The sequence below is a fragment of the Megalobrama amblycephala genome, linkage group LG21 (genome assembly GCF_018812025.1).
Source record: "Megalobrama amblycephala isolate DHTTF-2021 linkage group LG21, ASM1881202v1, whole genome shotgun sequence".
NCBI classification, from domain to species: Eukaryota; Metazoa; Chordata; class Actinopteri; order Cypriniformes; family Xenocyprididae; genus Megalobrama; species Megalobrama amblycephala.
Genome location: NC_063064.1, coordinates 24316784 through 24338322, shown reverse-complemented (window position 1 = coordinate 24338322; position 21539 = coordinate 24316784). Strand labels below are relative to the sequence as shown.

Below are 21539 nucleotides of genomic sequence, written 5' to 3'. Positions count from 1 at the left end.
ATGACGAAAAGATTGTGTTTTATTACTCAACAGGTGAGTGAGGAGTTTTATCGAACAGATAAATTGCCACATGTAGCTTACTAACAGAGTGTGAAGGATCATTTCATTATGGTTGTAACTCTGTGCTGAAGTTTATTTTCAAGGAAATACCGTGTCTATTAATGAATATAGCTACAGTAACGTCTTCAGCTAGTCAGCTTGAAATCCTTTCAATCTAAATGCTCTTCCATCTCTTATTTTTTTGTTATGAGGAAGAGCCATATTCATCCGCACAGTCACAACCAAAACAATGTTATTCCGCAAAATGCATACAGTTTTGTTTTTTAACTGCTTGAGGGCCAAAAGTTGCATAGGGTACCTTTAATCAAAGAAAATTGAAAAATCACTCACTGCTCTTGACTGAATAACTTTTGTAACTTTAATAAGGATTAATCTGTTTAATTTACACAGTGAAGACTATCCAGTGTTATTTTACATTTGATTACTTTATTCAATGTCTCTACCTGAAAACTACTGTTACTTGTCTTTAACAATTTTTTAAATTTGTATTAGTTAGGCTAGTAGTTTCAGCTGTAGAAGGAGAGTCATGATATGCTTTATAAAAAATAAAAAAAAGTTCAATTTCCTGCAGTGTTTAACAGGTCTTTCTGATTTGCCCAGTCAGTTTGTTGGGCTCTTCTGACAGCACACTGATTTCTATTGAAGGTGGTCAGCTGCATTATACTCCACTGGTTCCTGTAATGCCAGTGGAAGTGTGCTGATAATGGGGGGCTGATTCTGTTCTGATTTCTACAGAAAAAAAAAAAAGCTTTTAACACTTTGACTGGAACAGAGCTATAAATTGTGAATTGTGCACTTACAGTAGGACAGACTATAATCTATAATGGTATAGTATAAAGAGTCTGAAATATACAGTATATACATAAAACTGTTCAAAAGTTTGTGGTCAGTAGTTTTTTTTTAAATAAATAAACAAACATACACATATATATATATACATACACACACACACACATATATATATATATATATATATATATATATATATATATATATATATATATATATATATATATATATATATATATATATATATATATATACATATATATATATATATACACACACACACACACATATATATATATATATATATATATATATATATATATATATATATGTATATATATATATATATATACATACACACACACACACATATACATATATATATATATATATATATACATATACATATATATATATATATATACATATATATATATATATATATATATATATATATATATATATATATATATATATATATATATATATATATATAGTGAAGTTTTGAACAGTAAACTCTGGGAGACTATGGTCAGGCTGTACTGATATGTGCCACCCATCAGCTGTCTGTAGTCAACAAACCTGAGCCTCTCAGCTAGGTAGGACACATACTGTACCACGAAGAGTGCAGAAGATGCACTCTACCTCATCTCACCCCTCATTGCGCTGGAAAAAGAAATTCTCAACCACAGGATGCTTTAGGCTGCTATAAATTAACAAAATGACCAGTACCCTCCACTCTGTTTTGGGTACTGGTCACCATGAGGGTACTGGGTTTATTTTGTTATGATGACCAGTTGATGTATTATGCTGCTTATTACACAACAAGAAAGAAAGAAAGAAAGAAAGAAAGAAAGAAAGAAAGAAAGAAAGAAAGAAAGAAAGAAAGAAAGAAAGAAAGAAAGAAAGAAAGAAAGAAAGAAAGAAAGAAAGAAAGAAAGAAAGAAAGAAATGATGGCAGGATGTGAGTGGAGGAGTGTTAGGAGACTCACCTCGGGGTCTGGGTGCTCTTTTCCTGCGGTCTCTGAAAGCGGCTCCAGACTGCAGCGCCTCCAGCAGACAATCCATCACACCGGTCTCATCGTTCTCTACAGGAGAGAAGAAGAAAGAAGTGAAAACATTAGGATGCGGAGGGGCATTCCATAGCATCACTTAAACCGGCCTTAAGGGTCTCTGAAGGAATGCAAAAAAAAAAAGAGCCTTTTTTGGACGGTATATCACAGCGTCGATTCGGACAATTTGAGAGGCAGACAGGCCCTTAAACTCCTCTATACGTCTCCTCTGCACCACAAATCCAATGGTGTTTTGTAGCATTTGGAGAGCTGATCGTAAAAACAGCTGAGTGGTGCAAGCAGTTAACCTCAGGCCACCGGCTTTCACACAGAGCAACTCCAGAGACACAAGACGACCTGTGGGACACACGGCAGGCAGGAGGAACACCATACCGCTCACGGTCACAAACACATCACGCATGTGCTTGCGCTGCTGCTTACACAAAAACTTTACAAACACGCACACACATCCAGAGACAGAGAATAAATCAGGCTGGCAGGAAAGTGCTTTTCAGCAGGTTTGGGGAGAAAGGCTTGCATGAGAGGTGTGTCTGTTGTGTGTTGAACCCCTAGATGGGTGAGCGTGGGTAAGCATTGCGGGCCTTGACACCGTAACCTCCAAATATTAATCTTCACACTGACACAGCAAGCACAAACACACGCGCACAATACAAAACAAATCAAAAATCACATGAGCGTGTGTGCTAACGCTGCAGAAGTGCCCAGTTCTCCACCAATAAGTTATGACACCTATCATCGGGGCTGTTCAGAATTAAACCAGGACTGTTTACCTGTATAACCTGACTGTCATAATATAAATTTCATTAAGTTTAGTTACATGCTAGTCTACGGTATAGTACATTTAACCATCCATTTATATATATATATATATATATATATATATAAATAAATACACACACACACACACACACACACACACACACACACACACAGTATATTACAAAATTATTACATGAAGTGTCATTGCTTAGTCTCAGTGAAGTCATCAGTCACTCCCTTTATAGTAAATTCACCCTGAATTTCACAGAATAGAAGAAATCTTCCTCTATTCTGTCTGTGATTCTGCGTTTTCTTAAAATATAAAATGTGAAAGAAAACACAATTATAGAAGCTTTATAAAAGGGGCTGTCTGAAGCTTATTTGGGACTGCAGCATTGTCATAGGTATGTTGCTCTCTGTAAAAAGCCAGACAGACTCAGCCATACACACTGATAGTACAGTGAGACCATTTTCAATCAGAAGCTATTGTCTGAGTAAGTGAGGGATGGAGGGAGAGAGGGGGAAGAGAGAGAGAGAGTAAATTGTGGGTAACCGAGTAGAAAGTAGAACGTTCTTTTGGTTCTTTTGTACAGAGTCCTGTCAGTAGTTCAGAAGGAACTTGACCACAATGAAAATTATCAACGAAGAGAAAGCACAGAACTGTTGACCTTTACTAGCCAAGCTTCAATTAGACACAAAGAGTGTGAGTCAGTGATAAAGTGTGTGCATGATAGACCCACCACTTATCACCTCACTCTCCTACGGAAATAAAACACGGATCTTTAGGAAGTTTTATTCGTCCACATTCTTCACAACTTCCTATTCTTTTCTCCTCTTATCGCTAGTAAAGCGGTAAAGACTTACATCGCTTCTCTTGTGGCTCATCGACTGAAAATTACAACCAAAGGCTTCACAATGTGGCATCGTATATTTTATTCCGAGTTGTGTGCGTTAAAACAGCAATAGGACAGTGTCAGTAGCTCAGTGAGTGCAACCATTTGACGTCACGACATAGAACGCATTGGGCAGCTAAACAAAATGGTGCCGCCCATTGCCCAAATATACCATGGATTTTTGAAATAACATAAATCTTTCATGGGTTTTCTACTACATATTTCAGAAAGAGACATAATTTATGTTATATTAAGCCATACAAGTCTTAACACCAGGGGTTCCATTTAGTTAGTCAGATGACACCTGAACAACCTGAACCCTTCAAATAGCACCACCGATTCTCAATTGCCAAGGTCTTTATAGTAACATTTTTTGTAAAAGACAATTTTCAAAGATTCACTTTTTGATAGATTGAATATGTAATTTTACATTATTTTCACGTATTTTGCATCATCCACTCACCTTGTTTTTAACAACATATTGTGGGTATGGTTTAGCCAATGCTAAATTTGTAACATACATGTCACTTAGAAGCTTAAAAAAAAAAAAGGCTCTATGTTGGTCTTATCTGACTACAAAATCTTTTCCACATTCGCACATTTCTCTCATGAGCAACTGTGCCTTGTGTCATGCCTTTTGGCAAACTCCAGAAATGCTGTGACATGGATCTTTTTGAACATTGTCCCCTTTTGTATTGCACTCCTGTTTCGGCCAGTGCTGTCCAGGGCTCTTGATATGTTGTCTGGTGCACCTTCAGTTCCAGAACTCTGTAGCCTCTTCAAAGTGTTTGCTGGTCTGTCTGTAGATTCCATCACAAGTCTCCTGCTTGTTTGTGCAAAAAATGTTGTGAAACAACCCTGTCTAGACAGTGCTTGGGTGGTTTGATAGATCTTTCACAATGCCTAGTGGAACAACCAAACACCTGAATTATTTTCAATTGTTATGTATTTTTTCCCCCTGCAGTTTATGCATTTGTTTTACATATGTTCTTTCGTCATTATTTTCACCTGTGTAATTTCATTCACAGCCTGAATAATGCTCCAATAACCGTGGGAGTTTTTGATCAAGAATATGGGCAAGTGATTTTAATGTTTCACAGGTAGAGACCAATTATAAGGCAATCGTGTTCTCATTAGAGCAATTGTATTTCATCTGTGTAAGCGAAAGAGCTTCTACAAGCTAGGTAAAGAATATTTATATAAACAGCATATTTCAGTTATCATCTGTAAAAATGCTGTCTATAAACACTTACTTACATAGTGCCACATTACAATTATATAAAATAATTCAGTGCTTTGATTTGTTACACTGTTTGCTTGTGCAAAACTCACCATGAATACAATCTGTAATATCAGCCGATAACAGATTTGATACCAATATATCATGCATGACAAAAGTCTATGGGCCCTATTTTAACGATCTAAACGCAAAGTGTAAAGCGCACGGTGTAGGTGCACTCAGGGTGTGTCCAAATCCACTTTTGCTATTTTAACGACGGAAAAACGGTCCGTGCGCCGGGGCACATTTTTGAAATGGGTTGTCCCTATTCTCTTAATGAGTAATGGGCATAACGTTCAATAAACCAATCAGAGTGTCATCTCCCATTCCCTTTAAGAGCGAGATGCGCTCGCACCACGGCGGATTGCTATTTACATGGCGGAATTTGTTGGCGGAAAAGCTGAACGCTTTTCAAGCGAAGAAACCGATCTGCTCGTGCGCGAAGTTAAAGTCAGTTAATATATATGTGTGTGTATTGGCACGATTGTTCAATTAATTAGCCAATTTCGTTCATCATTATAAGTAGTAATAGGCTGAATTGAAAATAGGTAGCCTAATTCTAATACACGCAATGACTATTCATCATTACATTTTTATATTTATGTAGCCTACACAATAATATTCTTTTACACTGTAATCCTTTTGTTTTTAATATTTGGCATGTTTGTGTGATGCGCATCCCTGTGTGTAATAAGCAAAGTCAACGCGCACTGTGGACCCGCACAGAGGCGCAGTTTCTACCAACGCGCTCTAACAAAAAAATATTGCGCCATTGACTTTAGACCAGGTTTGAGTTGGTCTATGGCGCAGTCTATTTTCAGCTCCTTAAAATAGCAATGCGCCGGCAATGCGCCTGAACACACCTCTTTTTTAGACCAGCACGCCCATGGGCGCACTAACTGGCGCAAATGCATTTACTAATTTAAGGACGTGGCGCTGAACGGGAAAACGCGAACGGTGCCGGACGCAAACTAGCAAACACACTTGCGCTGCGCCTTGCGTCGCATTGCGCCGGGTGTATTATAGGGCCCTATGTATTATTTGCCCATTTTACCATCTGCCAAGCAAAAACCTAATCACTTGGAATATCCTAGCACACCTCTTCTCAACAGTGAAAAGTCAAAAATTATGTGCATGAAAACAAATAAAATCTCTCCGCTGACAGTTGGCAGTGTGTAAGTTAGTGGTGAGCGAAAGGGTTATGTTTTTTGTTTTTTTTTTTACCGCAGAGCGCCAGGCCAAGAGCGAGTGGCTGGCAGGCACTGAACTTGACCACGAGAAAATGAGGCGTGAATGTCAATCACTTATCTCAGTGTTCCAACACCATCCTCTTCACCCACAAGACCCTGGACTGCAGCAGCTGTCACGGCAACGCTTCAGAAACCAGCGCTCTCAGACAGACAGACAGACAGACAGGTGCTAATGGACAGGTGTGAAAAGAAATAAAGGTGCACCAATAGCAGGGAACTCGGTACTACAGAACACAGTATAAGTCGATAAGAGAGCTAGAAAAAAAAAAAGGAGGAATGCTTAAAGGGTTAGTTCACCCAAAAATGAAAATTGTTGAACTTCCAGTGACCAGTATGAGAGAGTGAGAGCAATAACACCAAATTCAACACACCTGCTCCTCATTCACACCTGAGACCTTGTAACACTAACAAGTCACATGACACCGGGGAGAGAAAATGGCTAAATGGGCCCAATTTAGGGGTGTACTCACTTTTGTGGTCAGCGGTTTAGACATTAATGGCTTTGTGTTGAGTTATTTTGAGGGGACAACAAATTTACACTGTTATACAAACTGTACACTCACTACTTTACATTGTAGCAAAGTGTCATTTCTTCAGTGTTGTCACATGAAAAGATATAATAAAATATTTACAAAAATGTGCAGGGTGTACTCACTTCTGTGAGATACTGTGTATGTGTGTATATATATATATATATATACATACATATCAGTCTCTCTCACACACACACACACACACACACACACACACACACACACACACACACACACACACACACACGCTGTGTTTTTGTGAATTGTGGAGACTTCCCATAGGCCGTAATGCATTTTATACTGTACAAACTGTATTTGCTATATCCCCCTACACTACCCCTACCCCTAAACCTAACCATCACAGGAAACTGTGCACACTTTTACTTTCTCACAAAAACATCATTTAGTATGTTTATAAATCCATTTACATTGTAAATGTAGGTGAACTCAGGTTTATATTACATTGTGCGGACATTTGGTCCCCACAATGTAATATAAACAAGTACACACACACACACACACACATACATATACATACATACATATATATGTGTGTGTGTGTGTGTGTGTGTGTGTGTGTGTGTGAGAGTGTAAGACTGTTCGCTGCACAACTACTGTTCAATCAGACCTGACTAATTACATGCAGCCTTGAACCAACACAATTTACAAAGAAGGACCATGCTTAGAATATTTACTTCTTTCAGAGAAGAGAGAGCGAGAGAGCCAAGGGAAATGAGAGGAGATATGGACTGACATTAGCATGCATACAGTTTTCCAGGTGGCATGTTTCTTGTTTCTTTCAAAAAGACAGGCCAAGATAGCCAGGTTGGATGGACAGACAGCGAGGGGATGTGATTTAAAAGAAATGGAGAAAGAAAGAGTGAACCCGAAAGAGTGATAAGTGCTAGGAGGTAGCCTGCTGGGTCTCTGATGGAGGAGAGAGGGATGGAGGGTGGCTTTAATAAAGAGCTGAGTGAAGAAGAGAGAGGAGGTGTGAGAGGGAAGGATATGGTGTGATTTAGCCAGGAACGGAAAAGGCATTTGGCTTGATTGCTGTTGCCTCTCTTTTAGCTCTCCCTCTTTCATAAATACAAGAGAGAGTGAACAGAAGCACTCAAACTGAAGAGAAAGAGAGGACGACTGTTCTTCAAATAAAACCTTATACATCTAAATGTTCCATAAATCAATTCAAAAATCTTTAAGCAATGAACTGTATAAATCAAACGTTCTATGATTTTTTTTCCTTTAAAAAAACTCATTTAAAAAAAATGGAATAAAAATTTAAATGGTCCATGGTTTAATACACAATACTGCAATCTATCAACATGGAACAATGTCTGGAAACCATTTCACTTTTGCAATGTAGAATTTGTAAAGGATTTTTCATATCATCATTTCATTTTAAAGAAGGTACAACAAAAAATAGATTTTCTTGAAAGGAAGGCCTTAAGAGGAAGGCCGTAAAGATAAACGTACAAGGTGACCTTTTTTTTTTTTTATCATTTTGCCATGTATTTCAATTGCTTTCAGCTTTCCTTCTACCTAGAAATGTATGAAACTGCCCTTCTGTACACTTCTGCTGAAGCCCTGCTGCTAGTAAAGTGAAAGGCCTTAGATGTATTTGCTCTTAATCGCTATGTAAGCACAATTTATGAACACATGCTATTATTGGCGGAGCAGGTCTTTTAAAGGAGAAGCTACACTTTAGTCCAGCTGAGATTTATGAGATGTTTCATACGGATCACAAAAACACATGATTTCACTGATCTGAGATCAAACAACAGCGTGCAATGGGGCTGGACAGGTGTCTGCACAGGTTGAGCGATAATGACGGAATAACACAATCATTCCTGACGCATCTAGAGTCGCTCACAGTTCATGTCCGTTCTCTCTCGCATTTGTCTGAAGAGGGTGAAAGAGAGATGACAAATAATGAAGACAGCAATTACCTCCCCTATAATCTTTCATCAACCCTCTTTTCTTGTTCTCATCTTTCACATCTTATTTTCCTGAACAGATACAAAGAACACATTTGCTCAGCTGTCTGTCTGCTATGGCTTTGACAAAATGCCACCTGCTAATCTGATTTGTCAGGTGCATATTCTGATTATTAAACCTTTTCTGGAGCGTAAAGGTCAGATATTTTCACTATTTTCAAAGAAAGGCGGAAACGTCAGTGAAAGATAAAGGGAAAATTGTTGAATCTCATGCATAAACTCAGCAGGAGTCAACCTGAGGGCTAGAAGGTTCAATGTAGTGTAGAAATCTTGAAGTAACATATTTAATTGATTTGTGAACCTAGTAGAGCATGATGTTAATGATGCCAATATCAAGGGTTTGATTCCCAGAAAACACGCAAACTGATCGCTTTGGATAAAAGCATCTGGCTAATTTGTGCAGCTTTTGCAAACAGGTTATTATTGAAGGAACATTACTGAACTAATATACATATTCAATAGATTAATTATTTTAATCGCGATTAATCGCACACTTATCGTGAAATTAAGCATACATCATTTATTCTTGCTAAACATGTCCATTTTGCCATTATTGCCTATATCCAGCAAATTAAACCATCAGATTGAAGTGTGATTTTCACAAAACTGTAGGGCTGCACAACGATTAATCGTTTGCAAAACAAAAGTCTGTGTTTACGTAATAAATGTGTGTGTTCTGTGTATAATAATTATGTATATATAAATACACACACATACATGTATAAATTTAAGAAATATATGCATGTATAAATATATAAATTTAAATATATTTTATATTATATATAAATATGTTATATATAAATATTTTTTTTTCTTAAATAGTAAACACAGACTTTTATTTTGCAAACGATTAATCGCGATTAATCGTTGTGCAGCCCTACAAAACTGTATTTTTCAGCTAATTTTCAAGGTAAATTTAGATGTCTTTCCAAAAAAGGACACCAAATAACCAAATGATATGACTTCATATAATTCATACATTTATGTAGGCTACACCAAAGCACCCATAAAAAAAAAAAAAAAATAAAAAAAAGTTTCAGAATTCACAGTGTATAGAATGTGCAACAGCAGAGAGCTTGTTTACATTTTTGACACGTCAAGTTGCGATACTGAACAGGACCACATGGAGATGCCGAAAAAACCTAAACCAACCGCCTTGACCTGCATATATACTAAAGTACACAGCAACATACACAGGACAAATCCAAACATTATTCTGAATGTGTGTGACAACTCACACATGCTTAATGTACGACTCCTGCACATCACCGCAATAGTCTTTACTTTGATTGCAATCCTCATCCATCAAAACTTTCATAGCAAGAAGCTGGTTTGCTTTATCGAGCCAAGAAACATAGTTTTCATATCATCTGGCCATACAGCGGTGGGATGTTTTGACCTTCCGTTCAGACAGGAACAGTGTGATGCGGGAGGGCTCGCGCTCTTCAGATACAATGACAGAATATGACAGAGTTCGTGTTTTAAAGCGAAACAGACACTGGAATGAATAATTCTCTCTGCCATCTCTAATACAATCAGCATGGACTTTAAGATCATCTAACTGCGTGACGTAAATTACATTTTGACGCAATTTCACATGCTTCCGTAATTTTTCCGCATTAAATGCGTAAATTATTTTAACGCGTTAAGGATTTTGAATTAATCGCATACGTTAGCGTGTTAACGTTGACAGCCCTCATATATATATATATATATATATATATATATATATATATATATATATATATATATATATATATATATATATATACACACACACACACACACACAAGTCTTTTTAAATTAGATGCAATATAATCTATTTTTATATTATACAAAAACACAGAGATACATAAAGAACATATAATTTACATCTGATGCATCCCTGTGGGAATTTTATTTCAGTGCACAACACTGTGTACAAACAAGGTGCAACATAAATAATCAAGTAATAACAGCTCTTTCTTGTATAAATGCAAGTTTCTGTCAGCTCTAGTATTGTGCTTGGTAGCTCGGCACATAGAGAAATCTAACTGGTCCAAAATCCTGCTCATATTGCTGCATATAAAATAGTGACAGGCTGTGATAGTGAGGGTCAAGCTGTATTTTTTTATTTCGGTGTGAATAGACAAATTACTTGTCATGTTGCACTTGCTTTGTGAAATTCAATTGAGGCCTCTTTGTGAGGCATGATTCCTTTTTTAAATGTTTTACCAAGCTTGTACTGCATCTGTCTGTTTCAGTATACCACATACCTCCTTCCATAGGCTTTAGGGTTCAGAGTTGGTTTCATCAGCTTGTTTCTGAGCTCCAGGGAGCTGGGAGTCCCCCTGTGGCTTCCTCCTGGAGGAAAGCCGATATCTGGGACAGAGTAGCCAGAACGCTGGGCTTTTACAGCACTTGCTGGAATTAGGAAGAGCACGGGCGACTGTGTTTGCTCCGTGTCTATGGATATGTGGCCTAATTCTGTTAGATGTCTGCTCTGTTGCTTTCAACAAGCACAGAGACCCTCCCCTCTCTCTGAAAACATGTTCATGTAGTTCTCTCTACTCCTCCAGTCTGGTCTTGAATCATCGCTCTGTGTGTGTGTGTGTAGCTCCAAAATATTTCAGAGTAAACTAGTGCACAGCTTCCTCTCCTGCTAACAGTGCCAAACCAATTTATTATATTTTTTCTTCTCTGTCTCACATCCTACCACCCACCAAAGAGCGGCCCGTTTACGCTAACCCTAACATACAGAGCGTTGCCTCTCTCACCGGGGCGGTTCGGATTACCACAGTGCTTTAATTGACAGTCTCCGTGGAGACAAACAGGAGAAGTGGCAACGGTAACCTGGAAACACAAAAGAGCCTATTTGTGCTGTCTGACTTTCAGACGAGAGACAGACATCATCAAAAACTGTGAGTGAGAGAAAAAGAGAGAGAGAGAGAGAGGGAGAATTGTTATTATTTTTTAATAAAAACCAGCTGTCTATTCCAAAGCAGTATGCACACTGCACTTAGTGCATCCTTGTGTGTTAAAGAGCTGAACGCACACGTTCACTTCCAGCACACGCGTGTCAGAGAGACATCAGAGCTCTGAGCTGGAGTACAGGAAAGAAAAGAGAGATAAAGAGGAACATGATTAGAAACTAATTGGTGTGAAAGAGATTTGTGATAGAAAGCAGACAGGGGGAAGAGGAGGCAGAGGATGGTCTCTCTTTGAAGGCGACATTCTCTGAAAAGCTCTTTCATGTCGCCCCACTATCTGCGTCTCCCGCTGTACCTGAGCCAGGACGAGCGCTAACATTTTTTTTTTCCTTTCCACTTAGGGCTGCACTATTAATTGATATATAATTGCAGCAATTAAGTAATTGGGAACAGTGTTCATTAAAAAATTTCTTTTTGGACAACTCTTGTTGCGGCTAAACGTTTTTTTTTGCAACAGATAAGGGTTGTAACCAATCACACACATGCTCTGTGAATAAATGCAATGGCCAATCAGAGACTTGGCCAAGTTTTAAATTAAGTATTTAAAGGTAGAGTAGGCAATTTTGGAGTGGCTAGCAAAAGCAAGCTAGCTTTGAAAAAATAAGATCCCACTCTGCCTTCAGAGTGCTCTCCAAAGCCACGCCTCCTTCAAAACGCATGAATGCGCACAGCAGCAGTCTGCAAAGCACCACAAGTGACTGCACACCTTTGCATAGCATCATGGAACACATTGATGACGTGTGATGTCTGAGTGAGCAGGGTCCATATGTTGACAGGCAGGTAAAGACATCCTATCATTGCATTTGGACCGAGAATCTTTTTTTCTGAAAAACAAATGGCCTACCCTACCTTTAAGTGTTTCTTCAACTACGGGTATTTTTGGCCCCACAGCACAAGCATGTATCACAGGACAGTTCTGTTTTTGTTTTTGTTTTTTAATAAAAAAAATATAATGCAAAATTTAAATCACATTTTAAAATCATGTGTTTAGTAGCATTCTGACTCATTTGAAATTGAGTTGCTACAGCTAATTTCAAAGCTAGGATGCTATTTATCCTATATACAAAGAAAAGATTATATTTTTTTAAATTTGATAACAGCTTGATTGCAAATGATGTGCAACTATTTTTTCCCCCAAAATGATATTTACCTTTTCTCCTCACACATTTCTCTTATTCCATTTCGAGCATGCTCTACACTGTCAACAATGTAGGTAATTGGTAAACAGGTAAGCTAAGCTTTAAAAAATTATTAGGCAGATAGTACTTGAGTGTGGTGGAAATTAACAGAGACAGTAACATTTTATGTGGAAAAATTTGTTTTTAAATATTTTCCACATAATATTGAAATGTTTTGTGAAGGTTTCACTCTTTGTTAAGATCATCAACATTTTCATGATGGATTTTCATAATTTAAAATAGAAAGTCTCAGTCTGAGACCAGGATAAAACAATTAAACCTATACCTAAACCTAAAGTAATTTTAAAAGTAGCAAAAATAAGATTTTTTTGTAAGAAATTAATTATTTTATTCAGCAAGGAAGCATTTAATTTAATTTCATTTCATTTAAGACTTTTACATTGCTACAAAAGCTGCTATAAATGCTGTTTTTTAACCTTCAATTCATCAAAGACATCAAAGACTGAAAAAATAAAAAAATAAAAAATAAATAAATAAATAAATAAATAAATAAATAAATAAATATATATATATATATATATATATATATATATATATATATATATATATATATATATATATTTGTTCAATATTACAATGTGTTCAGTGATGCACTCCAGCATTGTCATGTTACTCACGTTGTGTAATCTATTCTGCAACTTATTAGCAGCTTTGATTTTCATGCTGCTGAAAGAGCCAATGTAAACTCGACCACTCAGTCATTCTTGCTTTAAACAATAACCTCATGTTATACACACATGCTAAACGCTAACTAGACTGAAGGGCGAATGAGATTGGAGTAACACATGCTATAACAAGTGAGATAGGAAAAGGAGGGAACTGCAAGGTGCGTTTTGTGTTTTCTGCACACGTCGCACTGACGAGAAAAGCCAGACGGGGAGTCTCAAAGTAAGTGATGCCGTTTACGACAACGGGGCTGCAATAACAAAACAGTGCAGGAAAACGGCCCACTGATGCAATTACATGTGGCAGACAGCAGTTAGCCGTCTGAGTGGCTGCCTGATCAAAAATACGGATGATCGCAGCGAGCAGAACTTTCCTGCTTTGAGAAAAAGTCTGTAGTTCTTTGGGTCTGTCCTGTAATAATTCTTAAGATAACACCGATTAGCACACGCTGGTGAGCTGGAGGGCAAGAGCGGCTGCTCTGAGTCTCTGTGTCTGAGGACGAGAGAGAGCAATCGCACTGGTTGACTGGACAGGAAACAGCATTAGCCGAAGAGACACCTGAGGCCTTCTGAGCCACGTTTATACACACTCAGACCAGTTGGGAGATCGCCAGAGCCTCCTCAACACACATATACTAACTCGCTCATTTACACGCTCTCCACCTCATGCATCTCTCTTTTTCTATCTGAATCAGCACACACTCCTCCACCTGTGGCTCAGCCACTCATCCCAGAGTGCAAGCGGAATGACAGAGAGAGAGATTGGTCCTACACTATAAGAGCCTGCATGTTCTAGGCAGGAGAAGTCAGTCCTTGTAGGAGGACACTGCTGGTGTTTGATTGATGATGAAAGGATGAGAAGAGAGATATAGAGTGAGCAGACACAAATAAGGGAGGAAGTATCCACAAGACACTTCAGAAATGAGGCTGGGCGATATAGCTTTTAAAAAACTCAACATCTTGATATTGTTTCAGCTTTTAGACAATAGCCAATGTCTTGAAATGTATGTATTTTCTCTGAAATTGCTTCAAATTGTGATCATTTTTTCCCATTATGGTAACAAAACAGCCACTGTCCCAAAACAGATTCAAAACTTAAAACTAAACAGTAGAATAATGTCAGTAATAATACAATAATTTGTATTAATATGCAACAATAAGCAATGTCTAGCAATATTTATTCAGACACACTACTGTTCAAGTCAGAACGATTTTTTTAATGTTTTTGAAAAGTTGGTTGCTCACCAAGGCTGCATTTATTTGACCAAAACTACACTAATATTGTGTGATGATATTACAATTTAAAATACTGTTTTCTATTTTAATATATTTTAAAATGTAATTCATTATAGTGATAGCAAAAGTGAATTTTCGGCAGCCATTACTCCAGTCTTCAGTGTCACATGATCCTTCAGAAATCATTCTAAGAAACATTTATTATTTTTATTATTATTACAAATATTGTCAATAGTTGTGCCACTTAATATTTTTGTGGAAATGTTTCAGTATTCTTTGATGAATGGAAAGTTCAAAAGAACAGCATTTCAAGTCTTTACTGTCACTTAATTTAATGTATTCTTGCTGATTAAAAGTAATAATTTATTTAAAAAAAAAAAAAAAAAAAAAAAAAAAAACTTACTTGTACATAAATCTATCTATCTATCTATCTATCTATCTATCTATCTATCTATCTATCTATCTATCTATCTATCTATCTATCTATCTATCTATCTATCTATCTATCTATCTATCTATCTATCTATCTATCTATCTATCTATATAAGTATGTTGTAAATATACTGTGTAGCAGCCCCAGTTCAGATGTGTTCAGCCTTTGGCCTTATAACATTAAAATTAAATTGAACAAATGAAACCAATCATATGCTTCTAATGCACTGGGTGGCTGAATGAAGTATACTTGGACCCGAGCAGAGAAGTTAGTTTAGACAGAGTTATGCTCAGAGACGCATAACATTAGGATGGGGAAACTATTCAACAGAGAATATAATACAGAGTAAGACTAAGACAAAAAAAGAAAGTCTTTTTCTGAAGACATAATCAGAGAGGCAAGTGAGTTAAGCAGAGAGCTAAAACTCAGTCTCTGACTTGAATTCATCCGAATGTATGAATAATTCAGACACTGACTGCCCGGACAGTGTGTAGTGCCCCCTGTTGAGCAAAGACAGCAGTGACATGTTGTCAGTAAATCCTTGTAGAACAATCTCATCAAGTTGAAACAAAACCACTTTGGTTCCGAATGACTGTCATGAGACATTTAATGAAATCTGCATGAACCTAAAAAGGTTTATTAGAGACCTTCTCAAGAGACTTAAACACTGAGATTTGTTTTAAATTAAAGTAAGGACAGCAGTCCTTCAAAGGAGAGTAAAAGAAAGAAGAGAAACGGAATAATACAAAACCCAGCAGAATCAGAATCAGATGTGCTTCAGTGGCTGTCCTTTAAAAAACCTTGACTTACTCATCTCTACTGAGGATTATGCTTCTAAAACGATACAAGATAAATAAATAAATAAAATCAGATCTCTCCCACCATCACATAAACTGTCAAATCTCCTAAAATGTATACTTCATTTCTTAGCTTAAATCTAAAAGCACTTTCACAACATTTCTCAATAGACAGAACTCTATGGCACTCGACCTACAGGATTAAAGTAATGTTTATAGTTCAAACAATTTCAACTTTGACCCCTTGGCTTTTTGAAACACAGGCAATAGGTGTGTTTGACTTCAACTGTGCCTTAGCTTACTGACTGGCAAGATTTGCTAGTTGCATGTGGGGGACTCATCAACTTAGACAATTTCTACTTCTCATAGTGAATCACATGCAGCATTTGCTTGCTTTATTGCAGATGAAGTTAATTAGATGCAGTATTTACCAGGGGTGCATTTCCCAAAGCGATCTATGGTCGCCAGCTTCGTCGTTACCAATAGAGTTCAAGGGGACTTACGACCATAGTTTGCTAACGATGCTTTCGGGAAACACACCTCAGATAAATATGTTTGAATTTTACATGTAGTAATAATTTTGTGCTGAATAGATTATATGCTGCTGCTTATTACTTAGGATAAATATGAATAAAGTGTGGTTTATGTTTTTGTCAGTTAATTTTGACAAACATAACTTAATATGAATCAAACACAGCATAATAGAAGTTTTCAGAATAAAAATAAAATGTCATTGTTGACATCTGGGAATCTGTCCAAACGTGAAAATCTTCATTAGGCGCTCTGGAGAAACTGTCAGCTGAGCCAGACGGCTGCTTTCCAATCACTCTCACCGTACTCTAATGGCAGTGATGTAGCCCAGGTCAACTCAAGTCAGTCAAAATTTCTACACTGTCAAAAAACATGTCCAAAACAGCATAGTACCTTGTCTACCCATAAATGGTGTGTAGCTTACAGGTACTTTAATGTACTAATATGCACCCTTCAGGCTTAAACGATATATAAAAGTTGCACTTTTGAGGGTACTGCCCCGGGCAAGTTCATGAAAATAACAGACGTCACTAGATGTCAATCTAGATTTTGTGAGGCTCACTTTAAACGCTCACTTTAAATGTCTCCAGTATAGGGAGAAACTTTCAATTTAAAATAGGTGCAACTGCAGAAAACTATTTTCTTATCCTACTATCATTTAACAAATGAGCAAATATAGGCCCATTATAGAACTTATCCATGCCTATGCATCTTGGGGGGAATAAAAGAAAAAAAAAAAAAAATCTCCGTTTCAGCCACCGATGGAGTTTGGGTTCCTCATCATTGATGCTTCTGGCTTGCTTAGTTGGGGACACTTAATATTCAACAATTTAATTGATTTGACTGTACTGACACTTTTAGATGAGAACTGAACTGAGTTGGACAATGACATCAATGTTTTATACAGAGCTGCTTTATAGTAGTGATCGACCGATATTGATTTTTTATAACCGATACCGATTATTTGCATGTTTATGTACCTGATAACCGATATGCAGAACCGATATTTATTTACTGTTATACTTCTGTTTTTGACAATTATTACAACACAAATGAGCTGAACAAACCATTTTATTTATAACAATCACTCCCTCCTTGCATACAAAAAAAACCTTTATATTTATTAACTAAATAATGGTTATGTAGTAAATCAAATGATTATATAATCTAGGGTGTTTAAACGAGATAATCTTGTCAAAAATTTCATGCAGTGGCCGTGCTTGAGGCTTCCTGATCATCAACCCATTCAGGTGCTGAGCAATATGAACAAACTTTTTTTTCCCGAGACTATATAAAGTTAAACAGCACTTGTCAGTTGGCATTTTATGATCTAAATTTAATCTAACGTTAAATCATGAAATGCCAACTGACAAAGTGCTTTTGACTATAACTTAATCAACCGCGATCGCGCATGGAGATAATAAATAATTAATTTCCACAAAGCGGTAGGCTATATTTATATGTGTATTAGCGAAATACTTGTTGTGTAGTAAATGATAATATAATCTAGGGTGTTTAAACAAGATAATCTTGTCAAAAGTTTCATTCAGTGGCCGTGCTTAAGCCTCCTGATCATCCGTCAGTTGCTAAGCAATATGAACGAACTTTTTCTTCTAGACTAATGGTGAGCAAATACAACAGATCGAGAATTAAATTCAGCGCTTTTATTTTCAACATGCACTCATTCATGTCTGTTTTATTTAATTCATGTAAAGTTACGTCTTTATTGGGGCAGGACATGACGAATTACACTACGTGACTCAATGAGTTCGTCTCAGAAACAAGCTGCATAAATTAACTATATCAGGAATTTATGTCTCAGATCTCATTTGTGCATGTCTGTTATGTTAAATAAAGTTGATTAATTAAAGCAAACCAAGTAGAACATATACTTTACCTGTGCACTGAGTTGTTGTTGACTGATCTCCTCAGACGCCCGGGCTGCAATGGCGGAAATCTCAAAACGGCCACAAGATGGCGCCGTAAATCGGCGAATCCGATATTACAAAACCGATACCCGATTATGGAAATATCGGGAAAAATATCGGTAAACAGATACATCGGTCGATCACTACTTTATAGCTGAATTGAACTCATTTCATATTTGATAATCTTTATTGAACAGAAGTGAATCAACACTGAACTGAACGTTCTAGATCTACTTTACAGCAGAACTGAACTCTGTTCGCATCATTGAATCATAAGCAGCTTTTCCATTGTCGGTACGGATATGGTTTAATTTATTAACTGTTAATTTATTAAAGCTGCAGTCCGTGATTTTTGGCCCTCTAGCAGTTAATAAACAGAACTGCATGCGTCTTGCGGAAGAACATTGTAGCCGGAGCTACTTTTCTCTGTGTATGTCTATGGCGAGTCATGCAGTTACTGTGATACTCTGTGGCGGGTCCTACCAGTCCGGTCTGAAATAGTCCGAATATAAACACTTATTATAAGTGTACAATAATGATTCAGGGTAAGACAAAAACACGGTTTGGAAAATGGATTCATGTTGTACATTCTCATTATATAATTTTTTACAAATTTTGAACACAAAAAAAGTTGCGAACTGCAGCTTTAACAAATAATTTATAATGTATTAACAAATTAACAGTTCTCCTGGGTCCTAAAGACAGTTTCATTGAGCTTTATTTCTTCAGTTTGCATTCAGGTATCTATTTCGACATTATAAAATCATTTTTGGTAAAGTTTTAGCATTTTATTTGTAATTTTGAGCATTTTTTTTTTTTTTAAAGGATTGTCTATATATATTTAAGTATCAGATATTGTAATAATGCACGTTAGTAAGGTGGACAGCAGGGGAAAAACAAAAAACAAGTAAATTCCTAGGTGTGTGTGTGTGTGTGTGTCCGTGTGCATCCGAGTGTGTTCTGCATTGGCAATGTTCTATAGTCTCATGCCTACATCTGTTCAAATTGACCCACAATGTACTTTTTTGTTACTATTTTTTGTTACTATACTCCTCAAATCCAGTCATTTTATTTATTATTATTTTTTTATTTATTTATTTATTTATTTTGTGTGTGTGTGTGTGTGTGTGTGTGTGTGTGTGTGTGTGTGTGTGTGTGTGTGTATTCCAAGTTCAAGTGCAACAAAAGTCCTAAGGGTCTTGGACCACTTCACTGAACACTCAATTTTTATTTTTTAAAAATTAATTTGGGTCAAAATGACTAGAGGGATGGATGAGCGATGACAACAGTTAGGCCAACCATAAGTAATGTGGGTCTCATGATTATTTGGCTATAATTTATTGCCTTAAAATATGCGGCTATTTCACTCATCTGGCTCATATTACAACACTGAAGTCACATTCATTTCCTGATAGTAATATGACCGCCAATACATTATGCATCCCTAACTCACTCACCCAAAAAGTTCCACTTTAACCCCTTCTCCTTGCACTGTACTTCATGCCTCACTGCCAACACACCTCCTACCATAACCCAACACTAGTTTTACTACTGATCACACCACAGTCCATATATTCATTTGTAAGAGTGTGTTTGTGTGTATTAAGTGTATGAAGAATGCACTGCTTTATTGACTCAGCGTGAGACCCGATACGGACACAAAACTCATCCCAGTCAACACTGAGAGCCTGCTGGGTGCATGTACACACCCTCACACACATTCTTCAAACAGCAGGAGGCAAGCACGAGTGGCAACATATATTACAAAAAACTAATTTCATGTGTGTCTCATGAGTGCACAGAACCTGTTTGTAATTCAATCACATCTCTAATATCATCATGCATTATGTTACATCATTATGAGATTGATGCTCGCTCGGATAGAAAAAAGCTTGTGTAAATATTATAGAAAGTGAGTAAATGCAGATCGGCCTGATTCAGAACTGACAAACACGTCATGAAATCATGAAAGACATGGCATTGAATTTCCATTTCGTTTGTGGTATTAAAACAACGATGGGCTGTTCACATGGAAACAGATTGACAACAGAACACACACGCTCTCACTCGTTTCTCTTTTCTGTCTGTTTAAAACAAGCTCCCAGGAACGTGTGCAGGGACTCGTTTCATCCATCTTCAAAGGTGATTTTTCTAAAGCTCACTCTCGTGAAAACTTTCATTGAGTGACTGATAAACATCTCACCTGTGTTGACCTCCAGCAGTCTCTTCTTCTTCATCTGCCGCTCCTGCTTCTCTCGTTCTGCTTTCTCTTTGGCTATCCTCGCTTTCCTCTGCTTCTCCTCTGCCTCTCTTCTCCTTATGTTCTCCTTCACTGCTTGCTAGAGAGAGAAAAGGCAGAGATAGAGCAGACTATTGAGGAAACAAGTAAAGATAAATTTGGCATTGACAAACAAAAGGGCGAGTACAATTTTCCTTAAAAGAAATTAATACTTTTATTCAGCAAAGACTCATTAAATTGATCAAAAATGACAATAAACACATGCATAATATTACAAAAAAATTATATTTAAAATGATAATAATAATAATAATAATAATAATAATAAATAAAAGATGGGAGCAATGGCTTCTGAAAAATCTGCTTTGCCATCATAGGTATAAATGACATTTTCAAATATATTACAATACAGTTATTTTAAATTGTATATTACTCTTTTACTGCATTTTTATCAAATGCAGCCTTGGTGAGCATAAGACACTTCTTTCAAAAACATTAACAAATCATACAATGATATGAATACTGATTATATTGCAACAAATTATTAGTTTATTTTTCTTGGTTTTATTTTAGTCTATAATGTAAAGTTATTACAGTTGTTGGCCTATTATTTTTTTATGTTAATTGTGTTTTTTTTATTTATTTTTTATTAGTAATTCTTTGGCAATAGTGTGAGTAAATCATGTCAATAAACTTTGAAAACTGAAAGAGCAAGTGAGTAAAAAGTGTTTGCAGAATTTTTCATATTTCTGAATTTTAACCCAGAAGTCATTGACCTATATGACATTCTGGTGATGTGAATGAAATTGAGTGGAACACACCAAACTAAGGCCTCAGTAAACAGTCTATAAATAGACATTTGAATGATTTTGAGAACCAAGTTGAGTCTCAACAAACATCCATGTGCAAA

At 36.7% G+C, this 21539-nt stretch overlaps 1 protein-coding gene across 9 annotated transcripts in view; it reads right to left on the bottom strand.

The window, feature by feature from the left end:
- Positions 1-21539, bottom strand: part of diaph3 (diaphanous-related formin 3) — a 333418-nt gene that overhangs the window by 65221 nt on the left and 246658 nt on the right. For 8 of the 9 annotated variants that reach the window (XR_007182073.1, XM_048171952.1, XM_048171944.1 and 5 more), the window contains 2 exons: positions 20595-20730; positions 1842-1937 (listed from right to left, as the gene is read on the bottom strand). Coding sequence is in view for 8 of the 9 variants with exons in the window: in XM_048171952.1 (XP_048027909.1) it covers positions 1842-1937; positions 20595-20730 (232 nt within the window). In the remaining variant the exon portion in view is untranslated. Of the gene's footprint in view, positions 1-511; positions 790-1841; positions 1938-20594; positions 20731-21539 lie in introns of those variants that run through there. The other variant, XM_048171951.1, reaches the window with a different exon arrangement.